Raw genomic sequence first — 8,801 nt, 5'->3', positions numbered from 1 at the left:
AGAGGGCAGAAACTAAATTGCTCTGACAATAGTGTAAATAAAGTATTAATGCATCAGTAAGTCATCAATTTTTTTCTTTTGCAATTAAGATTCGTTTTTTGACGAAATATTGCTGTTTCCGTCAGGTCCTATATAAAATATATCCGAGAATGTTCACTATTTTTCGATCGTATATTGATTGAACAAAGAAACGCATGGAACGAATGAGGCAGGTTCTCGGTCTCATGCCCGTTGCCGCACTGGCCTGTGGTTTACCGATCTGCGCGAAGTATTCGTCCTGTTGGGTGGGATTGGCCAGGCTCTCATTTATCCATTGGGTATAGTATAGCACATCGGTGTAGATGCCGGGATGGTAGGGATCTGAGCACTTGACGCCCCATGAAATGATGCCGGCCAGCTCCCCCTGGCACACCAGCGAACCGCCTACGTCCCCGGTGCAGAAGCTGCGTTTAAGCTTGTTCAGGTGTTTGGCACAGAGCATTCCCGGTGACACGAAGAACTCCTGCGTCACCTGCTTGAGGCGGCATATGCGGGGGCCAATGACTGTGACGGCAACGGACACTATTGACTCAGAGCTATAGCCGTGTGGATCGCGGCCCCAGCCGGACATTTGGCACTCGGTGGTACGTCTAAAGGTTTGATCGGTGATCTTGATGGGTTTCACCACAGCATGCTGCTCGGGCACAGATGATGAGAGGATGATAACGGCCACGTCCATTTCGAACATTTTCACATCGAACACGTCCTGCATTAAGACGCGATATTTCAGCCTGAAGATCATGGTGCTGAAGCTCCCCTGGAACCGGTTGGGTGTTCCCAGCACCACTATAAAGTCGGAAATGGGCAGGAAGCTACCATCATCGAGCTCCATGCTGGAACAACAGATATATGTAAAGAGGCTCTCCAGCCCTCCAGGTCCAACAATCACTTACTTCACAAAGCACTGGGCAGCGGTCAGCACTGCATTGACGCGGATCAGGGACCCAGCACAGATATGTCCTGCCCCAAATTGGATGCGCTCCATCTTCAGCATTCGCAACGACGCCAGGTGCCCGATCGATACGGCGGCGTTGGCGGTCGTGTTGGTGGTCTCGTTGGCGGTCGCTGTTCTGCCTTTTTGAATTGGTTCTTCCTCCTCAAGCCCAATTCTCGTTTGGTTCCACACTATTCGGACCAGCGCTAGCCAGAGCAACAGCGAGAGTTTCATGGGGGGAATATTTATATTCTACAACAGTGTAGGCTATTGAATTGAGTGAAATTCCAAAGCAAATGACGGATGACAGATGAAAAGCCATCCACTACACGAATACAGCTTTCCGCTAATAGGAAACCGAACAAATGGACTCTGAGACTATCTCAAGAAGCCAGATCGTTCCTCCAAAGGGGAGCTACAGGGCTTCTTTGTCTGTTCTCTGTTCGATATACATATAAATTAGTTAATACAGTTTTATTTGCTACTAGGAGAGGGAATATAGATTAGAGGTGGCTTAAGAGCAATTTGAGGCAGAGCAGGCCTGGCAGCAGGATGCTAAGGGCTCCTGCAAGGGCCGCCATGGCACCATCGCCATCTCCATCTGCATTGTCATCACCACTTCCTTCACCACTTCCGTCACCGCTTCCATCGCCACTTCCATCACCAGGTTCTTCACCGCTTCCATCACCACCACTTCCATCGCCACTACCCACATCCCCATCGATCTGCTCCAGGATCCAGTCGTAGTAGTAGGAGACCTCCGTGTAAACGCCCGGTAGATTTGGCTGGGCGCAGCCCATGCCCCAGGATACGATGCCGGCCAGCTGGCTGCGGCAGACCAGGGGACCCCCGGAATCGCCACTGCAGGCGTCACGCTCCCCCTCCGCCAGGTAGCCGGCACACACCATGCCGGGCTTGATAAGTTCGCCGAGTTCGCTGTCGTTGATGCACACCTCCTCACTGATCATGGGCACGTCGACGGTCATGAGGTAGTCGGAGCTGTAGCCCGCCTCCGTGGTGCCCCAGCCCGTCACCTGGCAGACGGTGTCCGCTGGCACTGCGATGGATGCGAGATCGATGGGCCGAATGGTGGGATGATTGCTCGGCACGGAGGCGTTCAGCCGCAGCAGGGCAATGTCCTTGTCGTAGGTGCTGAGATCGAACTTGTCCACCTGCAGGATGAGCAGATCAATCTCGAAGGTCAGCGAGTTGGTGCGGTTGAAGCGGTCCACGTTGCCCATGACCACGATGAGCTCCTCCTTGGCCAAGAATGTGCCGTCGTAGATATACTGACTGCACAAAAAAAAAAAACAAGACACGTCGTTTAGGGTCGCCGATTGGCGTGGGGTGGGGGAAGGGGGGTAAGAAGTCACTCACTCCACAAAGCAATGGGCTGCTGTGAGCACCCAGTTGCTGCGTATCAAGGATCCCCCACAGATGTGACCCGTGCCAAAGTAGTAGCCATCGTTGAGGGCCCTCCTGATGCCCACCTGATGCCTGGTGGCCTCCATTGTGGCCAAAGTTCCATTGATAATCCTACCCGGATCCACATCGAAGCGAGGACGAATCGCTCTTTCCTCGAAAGCAGCTGGCACCGAGGCACCTGGAGGATATCGGATAGTTTCATGTTAGTGTGGAGTGCGGGAGGTGTGTCGATTGAGCGAACCATTCAGGGCCCAGGGCAAAAGGCAGATAATTGCCAATGTCGCCCAGAGCTGTCCCGATCTCTGAACCATTTTTGCGATGTTAGCTGCCCGACGTGGCAATCCAAACTAATGAATGGGCCTGGGCCTGGGCCAGGGCGGAAACGCAGCCGAACCCGAACAGAAACAGCGGATCGGATTGGTGCCGATCGACACGATGATAGACCATCGATAGGCCAAATGATATCTGCACCAAATAAATCTGGTACTACTACTACTACTGCATGAGCATCATAATCTAATCAACCCTTCGGCGGGGCCAGTCCAGAACGGAGCGGAGCACATTCAGTAGTCATCGTTCAAGTCCAAAGACATTCCATTCCCATCCGTGCCAGAACTGACTGGCAAAACTCCCTCCTCCGTCCGCCAGTGCTGTTTGGAGTGCTACCGGTACTTTGGATTTCCCGTAGCGCAATCTTTGGGCATACCCCAGATTTATGACACTCTTCAAAGTGGGAAAATTACAATGCAATTCTTAGTAAAGCGTCTCAAATCCGTTCCGATTTATAAATTCCAACCAAAAAACTCATTTTCTGCAGGTAAAGTTTTCAGGAAGTGGTTACCTCTCTAAGTTTATCAAAAGTGTTGTCCATTTTTTCAATTAAAACCTCCACATTTAATTGTGTGCCATGTACTCGTGTAGGCAAAATAAATTATTAACCTTTACGTAACTGGGCAAATAAACAATTTACTATATTCAGAAAATCAATAACAACAAATATATACTAAAGATATTGAGGAGAGGTTCGGGGCGACGTGACAGTAAAGGAAACGGCGGTATTCGGCAAACCAGAAAGAGTTTGGTACTGGCTGTATATTATGAGATAATTATTGTTTGATTTGGCATATCATTAGATAACATAAAAACTGAATGCCCTTATCCGGAAAGAATATTATAGACATGTATATCCAAAGCCGCGATTGTCAATATCTCAAAACGATGTCTACCTTGATAGCTTCCGATAGGTCTTAGAGGTCTATCGTCTAATGGACAATCGCTCGGTCGTTGATCTTCGGTGTTTATGAGGTCAAGTGTGTTTGTATAAAGCACGGTGCACCACTCCCAGTCCTTGTGGGTGATTATAAATGGTTATTGTGTCACCCTCTAGTCATTCGGCAATTCGATTACTGTATCTGTATCTGTTCGTGTACGTCAGTGGTTGGGCAATCTACACACATATACATAAGTGCTGGAGGTGATTGAGTGTTCTGCACAGGTGCCTTGCCCTGGGGCATGATTAGATTAACAAATGACAGAATAGACAAGCTGGATGATTTTATTATTGGTGTCCAACATCCCCATATTTCGGCCATCACCCACATCAGCCCCCTCTGAGAGCGATAAGCAGAAATGCCAAGGCCAGCCACCAGGTCCGTTGGGGACTAGCGCCCAGCCGGCGGCCATCGGCGGAATCCATCACCAAGTATTTTGAGTAGTCGAGCGAGGCGTTCATCGATTTGATCCAATTCGCGAAATACGACACATTCGTATAGACTCCGGGAAAGCCGGGATCCGCACAGCCCACGCCCCAGGAGATAATGCCAGCCAGCTGGCCATCGCATATTAGGGGGCCGCCGGAGTCACCTTGACAGGCGTCGATGCCGCCCTGCATGAAGCCGGCGCACAGCTGGGACATCGGCAGCAAGTAGATGGCCCTGCACAGGCTCGGGTTCAGGATGGGTACCGGCGCCTGCTGCAGCGACCCCGATTTGCCCACCTTCGGAGAGATTTTCGCAGCTGAATGAGGAAGCGGAAAATGGCGAATATGCATGCGAACGTACCACTGTGACCTTACCCCAGCCGTTGATCAGGCAGGTGGTGCCCTCGCGCTGCGCCTTGGTGGCCAGCGGAATGGCTTGTACGGTCTTCGACGACCACGATACGTAGCCGTTCAGGAAGATCAGGGCGATGTCGTTCTCCAGCGTGGTGGCATTGTAGCTGCTGTGACCGATGATCTGTTGCACCAGGTACTCCTTGGTGTTCCTGTCGGCTTGGTCGATTTGTGTGCTGCCCGCCACTACCACGAACAGCTTCGGCCCGTAAAACCTCACCGGGTTGTACGAGTTGTTTCTATGATGGATGGAAGGTATGGTGAGACTGATACTCTGGCACTCGGTCTGGAGGTTGTACCCACACGGCAAAGCAGTGGGCCGCCGAGCAGGCCACCCGCTGCGAGATCAAGGCCCCACCACAGATGAGGCCCAGTCCGTAGGACCTTTCGTGCATGGACCGCCGACGCACCGACACCTGGAACGGGACCTGTTCGATCGTTATCGAGTAGCCGCCTACCACCTTCGGTAGGATCACGAACTTGCCTGCGTCGGAGGGCTCGTTGTGTGGTGAGGAGGTGTGGCCAGTGCTCAGGGAGAGGAATGGGAACTCAAGATGCCCGTTGGCCACCAATGTCCACGATAGAAGCATCTGCAAGAGCACCTGCAGCTGCCAAGGTATATCCATCTCCAACGAGATCGTAGCAATTCCATACAAATCCTCACCGCACTTTTTCTTAGCTCAGCTTTTTAACTCAAAAATAGACAAAAATTTGTTTCAAGCTGCCCGGCAACTGACAGATGACTCGATGTTATATCGATAGGCACCCAACAACATATCGATATTCAGCAGCGTGAAGTGAGCTGCGCTCGCACTTAAAATTCCGGCGCCAAGCCCCCCTGCCTGTTAAGTAAATTCATTTATTTTATTTGCTACATATATAACACTATTTAAAATCGTGATAGTCCTACAGGCAGATCCTCTTCCTCCCAGTCACGTTACCCCCTAATCCGCAGTGATCCAGCGGCGGCTGCAAAGATGCCGGACAGCAGCACAAAGCCGAGCCGCCCTCCGCTGCGTCCGTCCGCGCCATTGCGGTAGATCGTGTAGTTGAGCGAGCTATTCTGCTGGACAATCCAATCGTGGAAATAGGACACATTGGTGTAGACGCCGGGTACATTGGGCTTGCCACAGCCATCCCCATAGGAGACGAGACCGGACAGCCGATTGTTGCACATGAGCGGTCCACCAGAGTCGCCCTGGCAGGCATCAATGCCGCCGGTCGTGTAGCCGGCGCAGATCTGTGATCTCGGCACGTACGGGGGATAGGCCAAGTAGCAGTTTGGATAGCTGACCGTCGGCACCGTGGCCGTCTGCAGCGTATTACTGCTGGAGCCACCCTGCAATGAAAAATTCGGACAATGAAAGATGCACGAAACTCGGTGATGACAACGTCAACCCACAGAGATGAGAACTCCCCAGCCGGTGATCACACACGCGGTGGCGACAGCCAGGGACTGATCGTTAAGGGTCAGAGCCCTCGCTGTCGGCCACGTCCAGGGAACGTAGCCATTGATGAACATCAGCGCAATGTCGTTGGTCAGCGTGCCGTGGTCGTAGCTGCTGTGGACGATCAGCTGCTGCAAGTAATACACCAGTGTCTCATTCGTTTTGGTTCCCAGATAGGTGGTGCCCAAGACTAGCACGTACTCGCCGGCCGCTCGATATTGTTTCGTGTCTGAGCTGCAATCAGGAGGAAAAATAAACCATTAAATGCTGTACGCCAGCTGGAAGGGAAGGCCCAAACCTACTTGTAGCAACAGTGGGCGGCCGTGGCCACCAAGCGCTGGGAGATGAGCACGCCGCCACACATATGACCCGAACCGAACTTGCGCTTATCCCTGGACGTCAGACGCACTGAGACCTGGTACGGGGCTGCTTTAATGTCGATGGCCGTTCCACCCACAATCTTTGGCTGCAGCATCTGGGTGGTGGAGTTGCCTGCAAGTGATCACAATCGGAGAGTACAATCTTTAAGGCATATATTTGGTTATCTGTGGATGAGAACCAAGTCCATCTGGGTATCCATTGGTGCTGTAACCTGCCATAATTTTCCATCCTTCACAGCTGTTATCACTGTATTAATTGATATGGAATATATGTAGTACTTAAGAGCCTTGGAAATCGTGGGACTGTACGATATTTTTGTTTATTTCTCTTTTTTTTTAAGCATTGTTTTTAAGATGGTTAATTTTCTTCTTAATAAATGAATTTAAAAACAAATAATTTCCTGTTTTTGCGGGGACCCCCTTCGGTATTCTACAAGCTAAAATTGTTGCTAGGTTGGACAGATGGTTGATCGATGTGGCATATAGTATATAGTACCCGTAACTAAGTACTGAATTTATGATAATACTCATGCACTCAAAGATAGAAAGGTATTCTATTATCTATCCCTATTCGACAGTGGAGAGCGCAATCCAACGGGATTTGATATCATGTATGTTATAAAATATTATGTACAAATGCACATTTATTTCGTCCCACACATTTTGATATTATTTTTTAATGTTTCTAACGCACATTCATCAAACACAGCACTCATCAATGGAGACCAAATACCGAGCCAACTATCATTGTATGATAAGGAAAAAAACTCCGTGACTCACTTTCAGTGGAGGCAACTGTGGGGCCAAGAAGCGTTATCACCGCCACTAAGGCACCGAACCACAAGGGATGCATTTGCATTCCTCTCACAAAACAACAACAACAACAAATAACAAAAAATAAGAATGTCTAGAAGTGACAGAGAGAGAGATCGTGCTCCGATGCAGAACCGGAGAAAGTTGTAATTTAACCGCAATTATCGACCGAATTTCGTGAATCGAGCCACTGCAATGAGCTCCGCGGGGCCGGACCCGGCAAGGCTAGTTCGAAATCAGACGATATTGCTTTATATGCGAGTACCTAGCAATATGAGTATAGTGGAACCAATGGGCGAGCAGTCGGTGGTGGGGCGGTGGTACTTTATCTTATCACAAACTGTGCGTAAATTGAATGTTGCCAAAGCCGAAGCACCCCATCGACAACCGCTCGATCGGGTATCATAAACAAATGCCAGCCAAAATCAGAGCAAAATTCTCATTTGATTTCGACGGCACCAACATACTGTACCCACTTCGACTTGTAAACAGCCCCTCCAAACACCACTTGCCAGTTGGAGCACTCCGCGGAAGACATTTCCGTAGATCCCCGGAGAGACCGGGCCATGCCATGGAGGTTAGAAACATTTCCAAGAGTTTAGCAATCCCAAATGGCGTCGTGACGAATCGTTTATGGATGAGTAAGATTGGGTTTTTGCCAGCCACTAGGGAGAAGCCATAATGGTTATGGCTCGTTTGCGATCGGCTGGAGGCGATAAAAGTTCTTATACAGAGAAGAGAATTCAAAAGAATATGGTTCCATAAAGCTATATATCATAAATTACCTGCCATACAGATGACACACCATCTGTTGTGGCCGACAGCCCTCAACAGATACTGGAATATGTTCAGCTCCAAGATGACACTCTTGAGGCGCACAAAGAATTGGTACGGGCTACCCGATGGACTGTGAATGGACGATAGTACTTGTGTTTCAAGTAGATTGATTTCGCGTGTAAAACATGCCTCGGAGTATGAAGAGGCAGCTCTCCATGTTTTCCAACGAATTCAAGACTGAATTCCTCCTGGAAAAGGAGGTGGGGCATCTGTGATATCAATTACTTTGTAGGACCAATAGAATACCATGGTAATGCGGATCCGGGCAAAGGAGTCCCCCTTCTGCCACTGAAACAGGAAGATCGATAGCTGATTTACATTTTTTGCAGCTCTGGAAAGGGTGGATGTACGTTCCTTCCTCCATTTGTTCAGAATTTTCAAGAAAAGTCTCCTGCTCCAAGTTTGCTGCTTCCTTCTTTATGTCCTGTCCTTTTACAAGAACAAATCATCTGCGATGTCCTGCTGGATGGTTTGGAACTCAATTGGTCCTCTGGCACGACGTCGTCGCACCTTACGTTCAATATGATATTTGGTGCCTTTCGCCGGAACTAGTTAAACGCGTAGGAAACGAACCTTTTGAATGAGAAGCTGAATCAGACCCTTTCGATGCTTCGACCACTGGTACAAATTTTAAGGAGGAATCTTGAACACCATATGCATATGTTGTACTTGTTTGAGCATCTGTCTGTGCGTCTTCTTGACAGCAAAGTGTCTTTTGGGGTAAAGAGAACTGTTTCACAAATATGTACTCTTATTCCCATCCATGCAGGCATCCAATATGATACATATGTAACTCTGCTTCAGCTCTTCATCTT

General features: G+C 49.5%; 4 protein-coding genes across 9 annotated transcripts; all 4 read right to left on the bottom strand.

Moving 5' to 3' along the window:
* Positions 1–11: 11 nt before the first annotated feature.
* On the bottom strand, positions 12–1,347 carry LOC6901465 (trypsin eta-like). The gene is made up of 2 exons (XM_002134115.3): positions 933–1,347; positions 12–872 (listed from the first exon to the last, which is right to left on the bottom strand). The coding sequence occupies exons 1-2, from the start codon at positions 1,205–1,207 to the stop codon at positions 122–124; spliced, it is 1,026 nt and encodes a 341-aa protein (XP_002134151.3). The 5' UTR covers positions 1,208–1,347; the 3' UTR covers positions 12–121.
* Positions 1,348–1,428: 81 nt separating this feature from the next.
* Positions 1,429–2,787, bottom strand: LOC4815031 (trypsin-1-like). Its single transcript, XM_001354816.4, has 3 exons — positions 2,640–2,787; positions 2,351–2,576; positions 1,429–2,266 (listed from the first exon to the last, which is right to left on the bottom strand). Exons 1-3 carry the CDS (start codon positions 2,707–2,709, stop codon positions 1,477–1,479), a joined length of 1,086 nt encoding a protein of 361 aa, XP_001354852.3. The 5' UTR covers positions 2,710–2,787; the 3' UTR covers positions 1,429–1,476.
* A 1,145-nt stretch (positions 2,788–3,932) lies between these two features.
* LOC6901466 (trypsin) lies at positions 3,933–5,233 on the bottom strand. Of its 6 annotated transcripts, none has more exons than XM_015186242.2 (4): positions 4,993–5,123; positions 4,812–4,936; positions 4,473–4,747; positions 3,933–4,414 (listed from the first exon to the last, which is right to left on the bottom strand). In XM_015186242.2, exons 2-4 carry the CDS (start codon positions 4,901–4,903, stop codon positions 3,999–4,001), a joined length of 783 nt encoding a protein of 260 aa, XP_015041728.2. In that variant the 5' UTR covers positions 4,904–4,936; positions 4,993–5,123; the 3' UTR covers positions 3,933–3,998. The 6 variants fall into 6 exon arrangements, with proteins under 6 accessions (XP_015041728.2, XP_015041727.2, XP_015041724.2 ...); XM_015186241.2 differs by having other exon boundaries at positions 4,812–4,924; positions 4,993–5,108; XM_015186238.2 differs by having other exon boundaries at positions 4,989–5,094.
* A 118-nt stretch (positions 5,234–5,351) lies between these two features.
* On the bottom strand, positions 5,352–7,381 carry LOC6901467 (trypsin eta). The gene is made up of 4 exons (XM_002134117.3): positions 7,117–7,381; positions 6,259–6,448; positions 5,911–6,190; positions 5,352–5,847 (listed from the first exon to the last, which is right to left on the bottom strand). Exons 1-4 carry the CDS (start codon positions 7,193–7,195, stop codon positions 5,446–5,448), a joined length of 951 nt encoding a protein of 316 aa, XP_002134153.3. The 5' UTR covers positions 7,196–7,381; the 3' UTR covers positions 5,352–5,445.
* Positions 7,382–8,801: the final 1,420 nt, after the last annotated feature.

The sequence above is a fragment of the Drosophila pseudoobscura genome, chromosome X (genome assembly GCF_009870125.1).
Source record: "Drosophila pseudoobscura strain MV-25-SWS-2005 chromosome X, UCI_Dpse_MV25, whole genome shotgun sequence".
NCBI lineage: Eukaryota > Metazoa > Arthropoda > Insecta > Diptera > Drosophilidae > Drosophila > Drosophila pseudoobscura.
The sequence above is the reverse complement of the archived record's forward strand: the minus strand, read 5'-3'. Positions and strand labels throughout refer to the sequence as shown.

Coding starts and splice junctions, on each gene's coding strand:
- LOC6901467 (XM_002134117.3), bottom strand. CDS start 7,195: ATGCAAATGCATCCCTTGTGGTTCGGTGCCTTAGTGGCGGTGATAACG. Junction 6,191..6,258: donor GCCGCCCACTGTTGCTACAA/GTAGGTTTGGGC, acceptor TCCTGATTGCAG/CTCAGACACGAAACAATATC. Junction 5,848..5,910: donor GCTGGGGAGTTCTCATCTCT/GTGGGTTGACGT, acceptor TTTTCATTGCAG/GGTGGCTCCAGCAGTAATAC.
- LOC4815031 (XM_001354816.4), bottom strand. CDS start 2,709: ATGGTTCAGAGATCGGGACAGCTCTGGGCGACATTGGCAATTATCTGC. Junction 2,577..2,639: donor TTTGCCCTGGGCCCTGAATG/GTTCGCTCAATC, acceptor GATATCCTCCAG/GTGCCTCGGTGCCAGCTGCT. Junction 2,267..2,350: donor GCAGCCCATTGCTTTGTGGA/GTGAGTGACTTC, acceptor TTTTTTGTGCAG/TCAGTATATCTACGACGGCA.
- LOC6901465 (XM_002134115.3), bottom strand. CDS start 1,207: ATGAAACTCTCGCTGTTGCTCTGGCTAGCGCTGGTCCGAATAGTGTGG. Junction 873..932: donor GCTGCCCAGTGCTTTGTGAA/GTAAGTGATTGT, acceptor CTGTTGTTCCAG/CATGGAGCTCGATGATGGTA.
- LOC6901466 (XM_015186239.2), bottom strand. CDS start 5,134: ATGGATATACCTTGGCAGCTGCAGGTGCTCTTGCAGATGCTTCTATCG. Junction 4,748..4,811: donor GCGGCCCACTGCTTTGCCGT/GTGGGTACAACC, acceptor CATCCATCATAG/AAACAACTCGTACAACCCGG. Junction 4,415..4,472: donor CTGCCTGATCAACGGCTGGG/GTAAGGTCACAG, acceptor TTCCTCATTCAG/CTGCGAAAATCTCTCCGAAG.